Raw genomic sequence first — 18,171 nt, forward strand, 5'->3', positions numbered from 1 at the left:
TAGTCTGTAGTTATGCATATTGCATTTTGGGACTAATCGGAAAACAACATGGCCGCCAGGCAGCCATCTTGGATTTAGATAATTGAAGTTTGTTATCGCTATTTCTGAGAAAGTACTGAAGGGATCTTTCTGAAGTTTCATATGTAGGTTGCCCTTAGTCTGTAGTTATGCATATTTCATTTTTGGACCAATCGGATAACATGGCCGACAGACAGCCATCTTTGATTTTGACATTTGAAGTTTGTTATCGCTATATCTCAGAAAGTACTTAAGGGATCTTTCTGAAATTTGATATATAGGTTGCCCTTGGTCCGTCGTATTGAATTTTGGGACCAATCTGAAAACAGCATGGTCGACATATCATATATAAGTTCCCCTTGTTTGAAAAGGACTGGAGGGGAGGGATGTTTCTCAATTTGCACAGATTAGTAAGAGGAAGGGGAAAATAGAGAGAAGATCAATCTGACATGGAACCTATAAAGATCATTCAATGGTGAGCGCCAAGATCCCTCTGGGATTTTTTGTTGAATTATAGCATCCTCAATACTGAGGGGTAACATAACATCTGCCGTGAAATATATTTTTCCCAACCATACTGAATATTGAGAGCAATGATTCGGGTCACACCTCTTGATGCTATTTCGGTTAAACGCCAAAAGGGCCATTTGACTGCCTTCAATGAAGAATGTCTTTCTCTGGAGAAGGTGACACGCGAGTCCTGGCCCACGGACACACGAACCCAGATCTAGGCCCAGGGGACGGTCCATGCTAGCCGATCCACCAGTTCGACAATCGGAAGGTCTTCATTGTAGCTTTCAGATTTACTCTTTTATAGACAGATGTAAATAAAACAATTTCTGGGTCTGTTATTCTTGAATGTTTGTACGTACAAGGGTACATGATGCACTGTGTGTCATCAGAAGAAATTCACTTAATTTCTAGACATCGCGATAGCGAGCAATGATCCAGTATCTCCGGAAACCACAATACCCGAGACGGTATTTGGAATATATCTCTGACAAACGGAGGTACATGTACTTAAAATCTCTCTTTACCTGACATCATAGTGACCTTATGCATTAGTGTCGCTGACATTGTACCATTACAACATGAGAATGAAATGAAAGCCTGTTCTTATTATTTAATATATTATGCCCGCGCTATTTTTTAATCACTTTCGTTGTCCAACAAAATCACATCCAAAGAATCTAGACACCAGAGAAACTGTAATACCTATAAAATGTCTGCGTGGTCTCTGGACCGACTCCATTCCATTTCCCGTCCGTTTGGGAATCAAACCCAAACGTCTTGTATAAGACAAGTCCACTAACCACTGCGCCACCCGACCATCCTCGTGATGGATATAAACTGTCGGAGCTAGTACCTTTCTTACTTTTTTCCAAATGAAACGTAGGTGTTAGAAGATAGATGTACATTGATATAGGTATCTGATTATGAACGAGCCACAGAGTTGTACACCTCAGGTATGTTTAGCCCCGGGGCGTACGTCACTTGTGACGTGACGAACAAGGAAGCATGCCAACCCTACCCACCACACAGTGTACAGATACACCAACAGCTGTGAAATATACGGTACATTGGACGTTATATCAGAACACAACACAAAACGGGTAAGTCAAGTTAGACGTTATTTTACTGTTATAATAACACAAACCAAGGACGTTATACAAACGTTGTTTTCTGAAGCGTGTGTCCATTGGACAGTTTTTAACCTAAAGCAGCATTTTAATCAATAGTATATGTTTGAAAAGACGGACACATTGTATCATAAGTGTTTACTATTCCAGCTTTGTGATATACTTTCATACAAAAGACCAAAGTTACACTTTTATCGTATCAGTTTCACTAAATAACTTGTATGGTAAGTCACGTCTTTGATGTTGTTTTCAAAATACATTACAGAATATTTCCATATGTATATTTACTTAGAAACCAAACGTGGAAACTTCACAGATTGCCTCTCATTCTTCAAATAACACCCAGTTGAAATGACATTAATTTAAAAACTAAACCCTGTTTAAATTCAGTTACGTAAATCATATTAACAGTAAGTTAAAATTTAGTTTAAACGAATTTTGTTAATTCCGAAATCTCCCACAATGTTGAATATTAGCCGCCTTGGTTCTGTAGATGTGGATGTTGTCAAGCCCTGTATCACACTCATAGACTTGTTATAGCCGTTTAATTACATGAATTTATAACGAAAAAGAATACGAAGGATTTCAACGATAACTTATATATAATAATAGAGCGCCTAAAAACATGAATGTGACATACATGTTCTTTTGAAAAGAATTAAAAGTTTAAGACTACGTATCAATTGCATTCCAAATCATTGATGGTTATTTGGACTTTGTTCATTAAAAAGCATCACGCCAATAAATAAATAAATAAATAAATGAATAAATAAATACCAGTAGTCTCATTGTATATGTAACCTTATTGTACCCGCAAGGCCATTTTTGAGCAAAAATGTCTACATTTATTTTGAATCCTTGAGTCTTAAAGTGAAAAAAATGCCATAATACCAGTACATATTCTTGGTATTCAAGATCGTGACCTATAGGTCTAATTAACTAAGTGACGTCACGGACTGATGACAGGATACAGAGGTGAGCGGGTACACATCTGAATCAGTCGCGATACATATTAATAAGCATTCAATCAATCCTAGACACTCTAAATCAAGCGATTCGTTAATGTAGCTGTTATAACGGAATACGTATATATATGTATATATTCGATTATAATATTTCTATAAACATCCCTTGCTATTGGTTGCGGTAATTAATTCTCTAAATAAAACGATCTTGCAGCTAATTTGTATTTGTGTATCGCATTGTTTTCTTCCACAGCCATGTCGGGATCAAAAAGTAAAGGATGTATGAAAACAGCTATCATCATATTTAACCTGATCGTGTTTGTAAGTGTCTGTCTTTAATTTATCTTTATTAATGTCTGTATGTCTGTCTTTTATTTATCTTTATTAGTGTTAGTTTATCCCGAGTTTATATTTATTATGTGTCTGTCTGTAGTAATCTCTATAAGTGACTTTGTTTAGTTCATCTCTATTATTGACTGTTTAGTTTATCTTTATAAGTGACAGTGTTTAGCTAAACTTTATCAGTGACTTTGTTTAGTTTATCTCTATTAGTTTCTGTAGTTAGTTTATCTCTATTAGTGACTTTGTTTATTTTATCTCTATTAGTTACTGTTGACTTTATCTCTATTATTGACTGTTTAGTTTATCTTTATTTGTGACTGTGTTTAGTTTATCTTTATTAGTAACTGAGTTAAGTTTATCTTTATTAGTGAAGTGACTGTTTATTTTATTTCTTATGAGTGTCTGTATTTAGTTTATCTCTATTATTGACTGTTTAGTTATCTTTATTAGTGACTGTGTTTAGTTATCTTTATTAGTGACTGTGTTTAGTTATCTTTATTAGTGTCTGTTTAGTTTATCTCTATTAATGACTGTGTTTAGTGTATCTCTATTAGTGACTGTTTAGTTTATCTTTATTAGTAACTGAGTTAAATTTATCTTTATTAGTGACAGTGTTAACTTTATCTTTATTAGTGACTGTGTTTAGTTATCTTTATTAGTGTCTGTTTAGTTTATCTCTATTAATGACTGTGTTTAGTGTATCTCTATTAGTGACTGTTTAGTTTATCTTATTAGTAACTGAGTTAAATTTATCTTTATTAGTGACAGTGTTAACTTTATCTTTATTAGTGACTGTGTTTCGTTTATCTTTATTCGTGACTGTTTAGTTTATCTTTATTAGTGACAGTGTTAACTTTATCTTTATTAGTGACAGTGTTAACTTTATCTTTATTAGTGACTGTGTTTAGTTTATCTTTATTAGTGACTGTTTAGTTTATCTTTATTAGTAACTGAGTTAAATTTATCTTTATTAGTGACAGTGTTAACTTTATCTTTATTAGTGACTGTGTTCCGTTTATCTTTATTCGTGACTGTTTAGTTTATCTTTATTAGTGACTGTGTTCCGTTTATCTTTATTCGTGACTGTTTAGTTTATCTTTATTATTGACTATGTTTAGTTTATCTTTATTAGTAACTGTGTTTAGTTTATCTCTATTAGTGACTATGTTTCGTTTATCTCTATTATGTGTCTTGTCTTTAGCCTGTTTTCAAGTTTCTGTTTTAAGTTTATCTTTATCTAGCAGTTGTCTTTATTATTGACTGTCTAAGTTATCTTTATCACGTTCCATCTTTAGTTTATCTTTATTTAGCGTTTATCATCGATTAATCTTCATCTAGTGTCGTCCTTAGGTTATCTTTATCATTGACTGGCTTTAGTTTACTTATGAAGTGCCTGTCTTTGGTTTAACTTTATTTAGCGTTTGTCTTTAGTTTATCTTTATCATTGACTGGCTTTAGTTTACTTATGAAGTGCCTGTCTTTGGTTTAACTTTATTTAGCGTTTGTCGTTAGTTTATCTTTATCATTGACTGGCTTTAGTTTACTTATGAAGTGCCTGTCTTTGGTTTAACTTTATTTAGCGTTTGTCTTTAGTTTATCTTTATCATTGACTGGCTTTAGTTTACTTATGAAGTGCCTGTCTTTGGTTTAACTTTATTTAGCGTTTGTCTTTAGTTTATCTTTATCATTGACTGGCTTTAGTTTACTTATGAAGTGCCTGTCTTTGGTTTAACTTTATTTAGCGTTTGTCTTTAGTTTATCTTTATCATTGACTGGCTTTAGTTTACTTATGAAGTGCCTGTCTTTGGTTTAACTTTATTTAGCGTTTGTCTTTAGTTTATGTTTATCATTGACTGGCTTTAGTTTACTTATGAAGTGCCTGTCTTTGGCTTAACTTTATTATGCATTTGTCTTTAGTTTATCTTTGGTTTAACTTTATTATGCATTTGTCTTTAGTTTATCTTTGGTTTAACTTTATTATGCATTTGTCTTTAGTTTATCTTTATGAAATGTCTATCTACTAAGTGTCTTTACGCTGTTAAAAAACTCGCTTATCTGTTGAAAAACTTGCTAATCTGTTGAAAAACTTGCTAATCTGTTCTGAATGTGTCTAATCAGAATTCGCTATAAGGTGTTAATAACTCATTAAGCTGTTCAGAAAGTCACCAATAAGTTTCGAAATTCAGTAAGCTTTCCTGAAAGTCCCTTATCGGTCTAGGGAAACCAGTTCCGTATAGAAACCAAATAATGTCTTTAACTTTTGTCAGTAGGTGTTATCTTAAACTTGTCAATTGAGAGAACATTTCGATGTTGGACAGTTGAAGTTCTGATTGTTGCCTTCTTAATTTGCTAACTGAATGCAACTTTAAGTTGCAATTCTTTTAATCTTAAATGCTTATGATAGCAATGTATGATTTGAACTTTATTTAACGTTTTGTGAAGAAATCGTCAACAGTTAGCGAACCTGCTCTGTAAATATATTTCTCTGATGATTGACGTTTTCAGATCGCAGGATCAACAGTGCTAGCACTCGGAATTTTCAGCCTCGTTTCGGATTATGGTGCTAAACAATTATCTTCGGTGCTTGGCAACGATTTGTATCATGATGCCGCCTACGTTGCCATAGCAGCAGGAGCCGCTATATCGGCCATTTCTATGTGTGGCTGCTGTGGATCCATTAAGGAAAGCAAGTGCATTCTGGGAATGGTATGTGACGTGTTGTATTGTTTTCTAGGTCATGTGATCAGGTTATTGGCCTTTAATCTATTTCGCCAGTGTGATGGACAATTTAGATTTCAGTTTCCTGTTTACGTTTGTTTTATTTTTGTTTTGTTTCTCCTTGACACTCCTCTTTTGACTAGCTGCAGGGGGTACATTTAACCAGTATCGGCAACCGTAAATAAACTGTCACAGACTTCCGGTTACATTGAAGCTTGCTGTCAACCTTGCAAAATGAGAAATTCTTTAGACCTTTATTTAAAAATCTCGTATGAAATTGAAAACTTATACTAAAAGCCCCCTGATTATGCCAGCAAATCGCTATGTACAAACTGCATTACATAATTAGCCATTGGGTAACGTGTGATAATCGATATGCTTTAATGATTTTTTTTATCTTGATTTTATTTTCTTTCCAGTATCTTGTATTCATGAGCCTCATCTTTGTCGTGTTGTTAACCGCCGCTGTCCTTATCTTCATATTTCTTGGACAAGTGAGTTGAACAACCAAGTAAATCTACATGTATATTAAAACTAAAGCTTGTACTTTTAACTCGAGAATATACACTTAAGGACGTATGCTACCTTAATGTGACGTTGATGTGTCAATTGCAAAGGAATTCCATTCTGCTTTTTCTCGAAAACGGAAACACCCCTGGTGTCCAGACATGGATTAATATTTGCTAAGATTTCAAGGACAATACCTCCTGTACAAATATAAATAGGAGGCATATATCCTTAAATGTAAACTTAGTTAATGATATTTGGCTTACAAAGATAATGTAGTTTGTTTTAGATGTATTTAAGTAAATTGGCAGTATAATACACAATGTTTATATACAGCGCCCTATAGAGGTAACATTTTATGACGCCTTGCTTTCATTTGTTTCAGTCTAAGTGTATTATGGTCAATCATGTGTTTAGATGTTTTAGGGAGTAAGTTTAACATTATTTAAAAATCATCCCTATATAAGCATTTTATATATTCATATCAAAATTACATATGGGTTTCAAATTTCAGTCTCTGTGATTTGCAGAATAAAAATAATGTTAAAATGCATGTACTGAGATTTTTCATTGTTGATATCAAAATAACATTAATATACGTAGATCTCCAAGGACGCCAAGATATCAATGACGTCAATTCTGACGGAGCAGTACGGGGTGGACTTAGACGAGCGCGCCGACAACAGAGTAGTAACGGATATGTGGAACTTTATGCAGAAACAGGTACATTGATAGGAGTTATTCCCCTTGCATCGTGATTTCTCGTCTCTACAGACCCTCCAAAGCGTTACCAGCTGTCAAGCACTCAGAAACTTGACATTGCCCAATCTCACGGTCCATATAATGTGTATTATAGCACAGGAACAATATTCTGCCCAAATTTTTATCTTATCACTAGCATAGGGCTAGTATATACCTAAAATCCGCTAGCCTGAACTAAAAAAATACTTGTATACCGACCCACTGTCCATATATGCCAGGTACACTTGAATACTACAGTTATAATGACCACGTGGCCAGGGAAGTAATGTCAAGTTCCTGTGTATCATAAAACATAAAGGACATTGGGATTTAACATTCTATTGTGACTAGACCCTGTGATCAAATGATGGTACATGTAGTTTGGCATCAGAAAGAACAGAGAAACTTTAACAAAGCATTAATTTACACTATTTAGAGCATGGAACCGGGTTTTGATTGTCTTATCTGACATACATTGGTACTTAATGTACCATTGTAAACGATTTGACCTCGAGTCTTAGAGGAAAGAAGAGGTTATTTAATTTACATTGTACTTACATGGTTATATGAGATAAAAAAAACTTAACATGTTTCGTGAGAAAGCGTAATTGGAAATATCTCTATGATCAGAAATATGACGTCTGACGTCATGATCTGTCCTACTGTGATATAATGACACATATTTCCCTAAGGTACTTATCTAACTATCGGCCATTGTCCCTGTCTATGAGGATTTTAATCAAAACTACACTACATTCAAATGTATCTTCATTACCTACTCATCATAGTACAAGTAGCTGTAGGAATGACATTCACACTGTGATGTCTAACAACAAAATATGGTACTGCTGAAAGTCACCAACTCACTGATAGCGAAATTATTTAATTTTCACTAATACCTGTTTTATGTGTTGAGTGTCGAACGATTTTATTCGAGATGATTTGAATTTTCAAATTAAATTTCTAAAAAATCTATTGAGGAAGAATGGTGACATCTTACAATGGGTAACACATAAGTAGGTACTTTTTCGAGGTTTAAATTTGATTTCGTTTATAAAGATTTCCACGGTAGCCTATAAAGCCACTGTCCTGTACTTATGGTTTATTTTAGTAGTTCCAATACAAAGTAAATATCTCCTCTACTTCCCGGCATAGCAGTCGAGGCGGCATCTTTATCATTTCTAATCAGTGGTTGTGACGTCATTTGATCGCCATTTTACAGACGAATGTCGCATGGTTTATGCCAATAAAACCCGATTGTAAGTGATAATTTAGTTGGAGTTCCGCTTAAATCGTCACCTCTGATACAATCATCGGTGTCCAGGGAGACATTCCGCCAAAAATATCAGATTTGTGACCCCACCTGCATATCCCACCATAATGCATTAGTGACGTATAACTACCGGTAAAAGTTTGGTGACGGCCATCACGATAGTATAACCTTTGACGAGATATTTATCCACTCCCATTCTGAGCTCCTTCCCGTGTCATAAAAGCCGTTTATCCTGTTCTTGGTTGTTTGATTACATGTTTTCGCCTATGCGCTTCCGCTTACTGTAACCCCAACACATCTTCGCGAGCGATTTATTTTCGCGATGTACACGTGACAAATTCTGATCTATCAAGGTAAACAGACTCTGAATCACACAGAACATGTTTGCATTTGATTTTGTTAAAATGTTTCTTATTCCTTCAACTTCATTTGAAATAATATTTTGTAGATCAGCCTTATTAGATATATAATGGTTGTTTTCTTTAAACAGTTACAATGTTGTGGCATATCAGGGGGACCTAACTCTACCACATCCTGGGCTGCATACAAGCTGGAGTCAAAGTGGTATACCCAATTTCCTGCAGGTAAGTTAATGACTTTGTTTTTAACTTTTCAATTGAAGTGACTTTCAAGCGTGATATAACTTTTTAGAAGAAACGTTATGAAGATGTTTCCAGGAAGTATACGTTGCTACCAAGCCACTTTTCGCATATTAAGTCAATGCCATCTGGACATGTTTTGGCTTTGCTTATCGGGACACTTCGTGGTTTTACCCTCGACGTCATGTTCACATAAAGGGCTTCATTCATAAATAGCCATGCAGTGTTTTAGATAGTCCCAGTTCGATAAAAACGTATACAAATCAGTCGCAAATGAGGATTTACAGCGAGAACACAGTGGGACGTTTTCTAGCTTTGTGAGTTTTCCTATCCCTCTTGTTATTATCTAATCATTTGGGGTTTTGTGGGGGACAGATTTCTTTGGGTCCAAACTAATATCTACCTAGAGATGTTCGTGAACGTAAGGAACGATAACTCTGGGTATAAATTGAGTCCAAGTAAACATCGTCTATATTTTCAAACTGCGTGATCGTCTATCGAACTAATGTTCTCAATTAATTAAGCAAATAAGTATACGACTCAACACTATTTAATATATTCTCTTGCTTAACAAATGTATCCATGTATTATATCATATGTCCTGTACAATTTTGTATGTAATTCTCCACACTTTATATGTTTATTAGAATCAAATCTTTGTCATTGCCATTGTCATTGTCATTGTCATTTCTTACTTCCCAGGAGTGCCGTTTGTGCCAGACAGTTGCTGTAAGCCCGAGGGTGACCTTGAGCTGTGTACAGGGATGAAGACGTTTTCTGGCCCACCAGGGGCCGATGTTCCTCTACTGCCCGGCACCAGCAGAAACCCCCACATGTACGATACGGTGAGTTTATATAAACATTTGATATCTGTATGCTAGGTTAACATATTATATTGTCACTGATACTAATTTTCGTGAATAATATTTTTTCGACAACTTTATTTTCGCGAGTTTAAGTGCATTTACGGTGTTTAGACTCTCATTGTTAAATTAATCATTGATCGCGAGTAAACCATCTGAAAAGAATACATACCCTACTTTAATTGTTTTAAATTTTCAGTCCGGTTAATATATTTTGTAGTGAAATCGATATAATTCATAAATGAACTGCTTATAAGAAAACTATTTATTACATAATGGCGAACATCAGTATTACCTATACAGCTACTTTCCGTACTGAACTGATTGTTAATCTAATTACAGTGCAATTTTTCTTGAGACAAGTTCGAATAAACGCCCCACCGATATATTTCGGTATATATTTCTTCTTTCGCAAATTCTGAATATAAATCATTAGCAAAACACCATTACCCTGTTGATAGCCGTCTATATCATATGCATGATATCTGATTCAATGTTTGTTGACAGGGTTGTTATGACGAGGTTGTCCATTACGTACAGAGTCACGCCCTTATTATCGGAGGGGGAGCGTTAGCCGCAGTCGTAATCATTGTAAGTAAAGAACAGAAGTATCACTCGGAACTCATCGAAATGTGATTCGCGTACCATCAAATCGGACGTGACGAGGAAGCGTCATTTTTTCCAAAACAACATTACTCTTTTTTTTGCAGTACATGATAATACTGACAGGGTATCGATTCCGTTATATAATCTCTTTTAACTACACTACCATTTTTCCTCGCGCCGCTTACGAGTAAATGATTCTCCAGCTGTCATAACTTATAACATTTGAGGTGTTGTATGAAGCACAATCGTGGAGTTCCGTTCCACAGATCTTAGTTGATTGTGACAGGTTACATACACATAGTTCCGATGAGTGCTCCTACTATTGAAAGTGGTCCTTGTATACAGGACGTCTAGTCCACATTGGTACTGGTCCTTGTATACAGGTCGCCTAGTCCACATTGGTACTGGTCCTTGTATACAGGACGTCTAGTCCACATTGGTACTGGTCCTTGTATACAGGTCGCCTAGTCCACATTGGTACTGGTCCTTGTATACAGGTCGCCTTGTCCACATTGGTACTGGTCCTTGTATACAGGTCGCCTTGTCCACATTGGTACAGGTCCTTGTATACAGGTCGCCTTGTCCACATTGGTACAGGTCCTTGTATACAGGTCGCCTTGTCCACATTGGTACAGGTCCTTGTATACAGGTCGCCTTGTCCACATTGGTACTGGTCCTTGTATACAGGTCGCCTAGTTCAAATTGGTACTGGTCCTTGTATACAGGTCGCCTAGTCCAAATTGGTACTGGTCCTTGTATACAGGACGCCTAGTCCACATTGGTACTGGTCCTTGTATACAGGTCGCCTAGTCCACATTGGTACTGGTCCTTGTATACAGGACGTCTAGTCCACATTGGTACTGGTCCTTGTATACAGGACGTCTAGTCCACATTGGTACTGGTCCTTGTATACAGGACGTCTAGTCCACATTGGTACTGGTCCTTGTATACAGGACGCCTAGTCCACATTGGTACTGGTCCTTGTATACAGGACGTCTAGTCCACATTGGTACTGGTCCTTGTATACAGGTCGCCTTGTCCACATTGGTACAGGTCCTTGTATACAGGTCGCCTTGTCCACATTGGTACAGGTCCTTGTATACAGGTCGCCTAGTCCACATTGGTACTGGTCCTTGTATACAGGTCGCCTTGTCCACATTGGTACAGGTCCTTGTATACAGGTCGCCTTGTCCACATTGGTACAGGTCCTTGTATACAGGTCGCCTTGTCCACATTGGTACAGGTCCTTGTATACAGGTCGCCTTGTCCACATTGGTACTGGTCCTTGTATACAGGTCGCCTTGTCCACATTGGTACAGGTCCTTGTATACAGGTCGCCTTGTCCACATTGGTACAGGTCCTTGTATACAGGTCGCCTTGTCCACATTGGTACAGGTCCTTGTATACAGGTCGCCTTGTCCACATTGGTACTGGTCCTTGTATACAGGTCGCCTTGTCCACATTGGTACAGGTCCTTGTATACAGGTCGCCTTGTCCACATTGGTACAGGTCCTTGTATACAGGTCGCCTTGTCCACATTGGTACTGGTCCTTGTATACAGGTCGCCTTGTCCACATTGGTACTGGTCCTTGTATACAGGTCGCCTTGTCCACATTGGTACAGGTCCTTGTATACAGGTCGCCTTGTCCACATTGGTACAGGTCCTTGTATACAGGTCGCCTAGTCCACATTGGTACTGGTCCTTGTATACAGGTCGTCTAGTCCACATTGGTACTGGTCCTTGTATACAGGACGTCTAGTCCACATTGGTACTGGTCCTTGTATACAGGACGCCTAGTCCACATTGGTACTGGTCCTTGTATACAGGTCGTCTAGTCCACATTGGTACTGGTCCTTGTATACAGGTCGTCTAGTCCACATTGGTACTGGTCCTTGTATACAGGTCGTCTAGTCCACATTGGTACTGGTTCTTGTATACAGGTCGTCTAGTCCTCATTGGTACTGGTTCTTGTATACAGGACGTCTAGTCCACATTGGACAGGTCCTTGTATACAGGTCGTCTAGTCCACATTGGTACTGGTTCTTGTATACAGGTCGTCTAGTCCTCATTGGTACTGGTCCTTGTATACAGGACGTCTAGTCCACATTGGACAGGTCCTTGTATACAGGTCGTCTAGTCCACATTGGTACTGGTCCTTGTATACAGGACGTCTAGTCCACATTGGTACTGGTCCTTGTATACAGGACGTCTAGTCCACATTGGTACTGGTTCTTGTATACAGGTCGTCTAGTCCACATTGGTACTGGTCCTTGTATACAGGACGCCTAGTCCACATTGGTACTGGTCCTTGTATACAGGTCGTCTAGTCCACATTGGTACTGGTCCTTGTATACAGGTCGTCTAGTCCACATTGGTACTGGTTCTTGTATACAGGTAGTCTAGTCCACATTGGTACTGGTCCTTGTATACAGGACGTCTAGTCCACATTGGTACTGGTCCTTGTATACAGGTCGTCTAGTCCACATTGGTACTGGTTCTTGTGTACAGGACGCCTAGTCCACATTGGTACTGGTCCTTGTATACAGGTCGTCTAGTCCTCATTGGTACTGGTCCTTGTATACAGGACGTCTAGTCCACATTGGACAGGTCCTTGTATACAGGACGTCTAGTCCACATTGGTACTGGTTCTTGTGTACAGGACGCTTAGTCCACATTGGTACTGGTTCTTGTGTACAGGACGCCTAGTCCACATTGGTACTGGTCCTTGTATACAGGACGCCTAGTCCACATTGGACTGGTCCTTGTATACAGGACGTCTAGTCCACATTGGTACTGGTCCTTGTATACAGGTCGTCTAGTCCACATTGGTACTGGTTCTTGTGTACAGGACGCTTAGTCCACATTGGTACTGGTTCTTGTGTACAGGACGCCTAGTCCACATTGGTACTGGTCCTTGTATACAGGACGCCTAGTCCACATTGGTACTGGTCCTTGTATACAGGTCGCCTAGTCCACATTGGTACTGGTCCTTGTGTACAGGACGCCTAGTCCACATTGGTACTGGTTCTTGTGTACAGGACGCCTAGTCCACATTGGTACTGGTCCTTGTATACAGGACGCCTAGTCCACATTGGTACTGGTCCTTGTATACAGGACGCCTAGTCCACATTGGTACTGGTCCTTGTATACAGGTCGCCTAGTCCACATTGGTACTGGTCATTGTATACAGGTCGCCTAGTCCACATTGGTACTGGTCCTTGTATACAGGACGCCTTGTCCACATTGGTACTGGTCTTTGTATACAGGACGCCTAGTCCACATTGGTACTGGTCCTTGTATACAGGACGCCTAGTCCACATTGGTACTGGTCCTTGTATACAGGACGCCTAGTCCACATTGGTACTGGTCCTTGTATACAGGACGCCTAGTCCACATTGGTACTGGTCCTTGTATACAGGTCGCCTAGTCCACATTGTTACTGGTCCACTTAGTCCACAAAAAGAAAACCCCAAAAGTTCTCACTACAGAGGATCCGACTAGTAGTCAACAGACACATTAAAGACGCCACCATGTCGACAGCATATCCACTGCTTGTCACAAAAAAAAAAACAGCATCCGTAGTAGAGAAATACATCTAAGTTACACCAACGAATAATTTTTTTTAAAGTTTTTAAAGTTACATAACAAACTTAGAAGCGGAGAACGAAATAATTTCTTCAGCATGTAGTTAGTTATTCAATTTCAATTCAAAAAATGAAAAGAAAATTTCAAACATTTGGATGGTGGTAATAGCGTTATCTTTAAACCCAGATATCATCATCATGGTAACATCATCTCATCCCTCTAACATAAAAAAAAATCCTCCCTCTTCCGCCCTCTAAAAATAAAGGAACCTCCTCTCTCACCCCTTTAAGATAAAGGAATCCTTTCTTCTCCCACCCCTCTAAAATAATGTAACCCCACCTTCTCCCACCCCTCTAAAATAATATAACCCCACCCTTTCCCGACCCTCTAAAATAATGAAACTCCACCCTCTCCCACCCCTCTAAAATAATGTAACCCCACCTTCTCCCACCCCTCTAAAACAATGTACCCGCCCTCTTCCACCCCTTTAAAATAATGTAACTTCACCCTCTCCCACCCCTCTAAGATAAAGGAACCCCTTCTTCTCCCACCCCTCTAAAATAATGTAACCCCTTCTTCTCCCACCCCTCTAAAAATAATGTAACCCCACATTCTCCACCCCTTTAAAATAATGTAACCCCTTCTTCTCCCACCCCTCTAAAATAATGTAACCCCACCTTCTCCACCCCTTTAAAATAATGTAACCCCACCTTCTCCACCCCTTTAAAATAATGTAACCCCTACCTCTCCCACCCCTTTAAAATAATGTAACCCCTACCTCTCACACCCCTTTGAAATAATGTAACCCCACCCGCTCCCACCCATCTAAATAAAGGAACCTCTATCATATTTCCTTCATTGTAGAGGGTTGGTAGAGGGTGAGGTTCCATTATTTTAGAGGGGTTGTCATCCGTCACTCCATACGATATTCTTTCCCTACCGTTTCCCATCCACTGAAAGGCCGAACTGCCATGATAGTGGACGCTAAACCCGCTCATAATAATAGAAAAAAAAATGATAACACATTTTTGATTTTGCACAAAACACAATATTATACATGTAATAGACAAAGAATTTTTTTAATCGAACATACTAAGTAATCAGTCGGTGCGCTGACATATAGCAGGCGAACTCCATATACAAGCCTCAACATATGTGACGTGGCCAACTCCAGGAAGGTCCGCGGTCTATATAAGTTGTCCTGAGATGCAATAACCGTAGACAGTGCGAGGTTTTACTACCATTGTCCAGACAATATCCTTTCAGCCATCATTTAGTAAGTTTAATTTCGGACCAGAATCTGTTCTCTCTGTTTTATTACACTGAAAGCTAAACATACAGAGAGTAGTATTCACTGACACCATCGTGAGTTACTAAGGTATGTTATTGGTGTACAGTGTACACAATGAATTATTCTATAATATATACCATACAGGAGAAGCTTGTATGAATGTATCATTGCGTGGACATTTAAACTTGTTTAAATTTACAGGGATGTCATTTAGAGCGAGTTGTATTTTCTGATTGTAATTGGCTAAAATACGTTTGAACCACTTCTCGACATTTGTAAGCTTACTTCCTTAAAAACGTTTACGGAATATCAACTCGCATATGGTTTTTTATCCGGTTCTAGATTTTGCCATAGAAAGGTAATTAATTGTTCATATTTAATATTTTAGATATTGTCTAGATTCTATATTCGTTCTGCGTTTGTGAATTATCTATGATAAGTTGTTCGGAATAAATTCATTTCGAAACATTTGAAAGCACAAAAATGTATGAAAACGAACAAAAGTACATAACAACAGTTTGCAATGCAAGCCGTTTGAATTGCATGCATGGACTGGTTACCAAGATAGCCGGGAGGCGAGATATCGACAAAATGCCCCCACACGACATTTCCAGACACTTTTATCCCAAATGGTCGACAGCAAGTTTCCTCCTTATATTGTTTTGGTCGTAACATTTCATTTCTTAACAGTTTTCTGTAAACTGCTAGCGTGTTGAATCGCGTGTCTCGTCCCATTCTTTACCGCCAATCTCCCAGGAGCAGGGATTATATTATAGTAGAAACGGAAGACGGGTCTTTGTGGAGCGAAAGTCCTCACCAGAGAATTCCGGAATAGTCAAAGTGTTAGATATGTAGTTATAACTTGTCATTATAGATAGAATATATAAGTTAACATTTATCGCTAGAAAAATTATACATACAATTTTATATTCGCTATACTACATCACATTACTCGTTTGTTTTGTCGCCAGTTATTGTAGATTTCTGCTGAATTGAATTGTCAGGGTTTTTTTGCTTTTTGTTTTTTGATTTTGTATGTGTTTTTTTTTTTAATATTTCCATGCATTCGTTCCTATATATTTACTTTCTATACACTATATGCTTTATCTGTAACTTAGTCTAGTATTTTCGGAATTTATCGATATAGCGGTATTGGAGCGGATAACCGAAAAAACAAAAACAAAAACAAAAACAACCATGACATTTGGTTGGTACTTTAGGCCATAGTTAAAAGATTTAGATTATTAAAAAACGGAAGTAGAATTTTTCTCGATGCCTCCATATTTTTATCTAAATATTCTAGTCATGATAAGTACTTCAGATGGAATTCAATAATCAACGTAGATTATATTACATCCGGACAGTCGGCAATAAATTAAACAATCTTTAAAATAAGAAGAAAACAAATCCACCATTTTAACTGTCTGTTTTTATCGTTTCAGCTGTTTGGTATCATTTCCGGCGTCTGTTTATGCAAGAGAATAAGATATGACGCATTCCTCACGTAAATCACATGGCTATACCACGTGATCGCCACTTGACGGTCGGACGACGAATCAAGTCAAGGAACAACATTACCAATTAAAAATGGACTGGAACATGTTTTAAAAAAGCTGAAGATTTATATACATTGTACTTTAAATTTCGATACATTCATCTTGTTCTTATTTCGTAATTTATCATGATTGAAAAATGATTGTTCGCATGTAAAATACATGTACGAAAGAACATCAACTCGTATTCGATACATTATTTACACTTTTATCGCATGTGTATCCCTTGACTCCTCCAGAAATCCAGTATTCTAAGAAACGGGTGTCATGGTCTGACTTCCTGTTGTGTGCTGAGCTATAACCGGAAGAGGAAGTGGCCACCGTTTATCTGTCAAGATGCATGACGTAAATGTCGTTATCACAACCTAAGACCCAATATCCGGCTAATGTTATTTGTAATATTACATATCCGTTTATTTAATTGATTTTTATTTTTATTTTTATTATGTATTCAGAAGCCTCTTCGGTCGTTTCGTTTTAGTTTATCGAAAAATCAATTTTCGTGGGATGTGTTTTGTTTTCGATCAAAGCGACTTTGACGAAATGAAGTTGGCCGCAATTAGTAACATGGACAGCCATGCATTTCTTTAAAAAGACGTCTAGAAGATATCGCCATATAGCTTGGCGTATCGTGTCTAATCGGGGAATTAAAATCCCCTGCGCATTAGAATATAACATATTCTGCTACTAATTAGATCCATTCTCTCTCATCCACGTCATCTGTTGTAAATCATTTGTAATAAAATCACAGGGATTCGGCTTTTTATAATTATCTCTTGAGTATCAATGCCGTAGTAAATACACACACACATTATTACTGTATTAATGTGCCAGGTCCCTATGACCCCACTGGTATTACCGGTAATCTGATTCATTCACTGCCATGATCTACATCTGGTACAAATCACAGTGTTCCGTTGCATGCTGTATCCAATGTATGGGTCTGACATGTGGTAATTAAGTCATAATTAACCGGCGCGAGCGTATTATTGGAGGAATATATCATCAGGATGAGGAACGTTAGATAAAATAAATGACGAAGGTCAAAGACCGGTGTTGTTACTTAATTAATCACTCTCAAATGCCAATGATATACGTGTATTAAGGGAGGTACATTGTAGTTCTAGCGCTCTGTTCCTTCAACATTGAAGAGTTCCATTTTGTTCGGCATTTGTCTCGACTTCATAAGATTTGCAAATTCCCTGAAATGACTTTTAACATTTACGGGGGAAATACGCATGTTAGATATAAATCTAGATTACACGTGTCATGATTTAGTTTGTTCTGATTGGATAAGCTATGGTCACATGCAGGTCGAACCCCATGTTTATAAAATTCGAACAGCCGGACCATATGAACTCCGGAATGCAAAACACACTGACCAAATGTGGTGATATATGTGTCTTAGTGGATAGTTTGTGATATTCTAAGTAAGACATTTTGGTTGTATTTGTCTAAATGTTCAATTC

The 18,171-nt window shown here is 37.7% G+C and overlaps 1 protein-coding gene across 1 annotated transcript; it reads left to right on the forward strand.

Annotated features, from left to right (window-relative positions):
* Positions 1 to 1,093: 1,093 nt before the first annotated feature.
* LOC117325881 (tetraspanin-18-like) lies at positions 1,094 to 16,754 on the forward strand. The gene is made up of 9 exons (XM_033882380.1): positions 1,094 to 1,631; positions 2,877 to 2,944; positions 5,471 to 5,671; positions 6,103 to 6,177; positions 6,794 to 6,913; positions 8,695 to 8,788; positions 9,506 to 9,648; positions 10,174 to 10,257; positions 16,592 to 16,754. The coding sequence occupies exons 2-9, from the start codon at positions 2,879 to 2,881 to the stop codon at positions 16,655 to 16,657; spliced, it is 849 nt and encodes a 282-aa protein (XP_033738271.1). The 5' UTR covers positions 1,094 to 1,631; positions 2,877 to 2,878; the 3' UTR covers positions 16,658 to 16,754.
* Positions 16,755 to 18,171: the final 1,417 nt, after the last annotated feature.

The sequence above is a fragment of the Pecten maximus genome, chromosome 4 (genome assembly GCF_902652985.1).
Source record: "Pecten maximus chromosome 4, xPecMax1.1, whole genome shotgun sequence".
NCBI classification, from domain to species: domain Eukaryota; kingdom Metazoa; phylum Mollusca; class Bivalvia; order Pectinida; family Pectinidae; genus Pecten; species Pecten maximus.

Coding starts and splice junctions, on each gene's coding strand:
- LOC117325881 (XM_033882380.1), top strand. CDS start 2,879: ATGTCGGGATCAAAAAGTAAAGGATGTATGAAAACAGCTATCATCATA. Junction 8,789..9,505: donor GTATACCCAATTTCCTGCAG/GTAAGTTAATGA, acceptor CTTACTTCCCAG/GAGTGCCGTTTGTGCCAGAC. Junction 9,649..10,173: donor ACCCCCACATGTACGATACG/GTGAGTTTATAT, acceptor GTTTGTTGACAG/GGTTGTTATGACGAGGTTGT.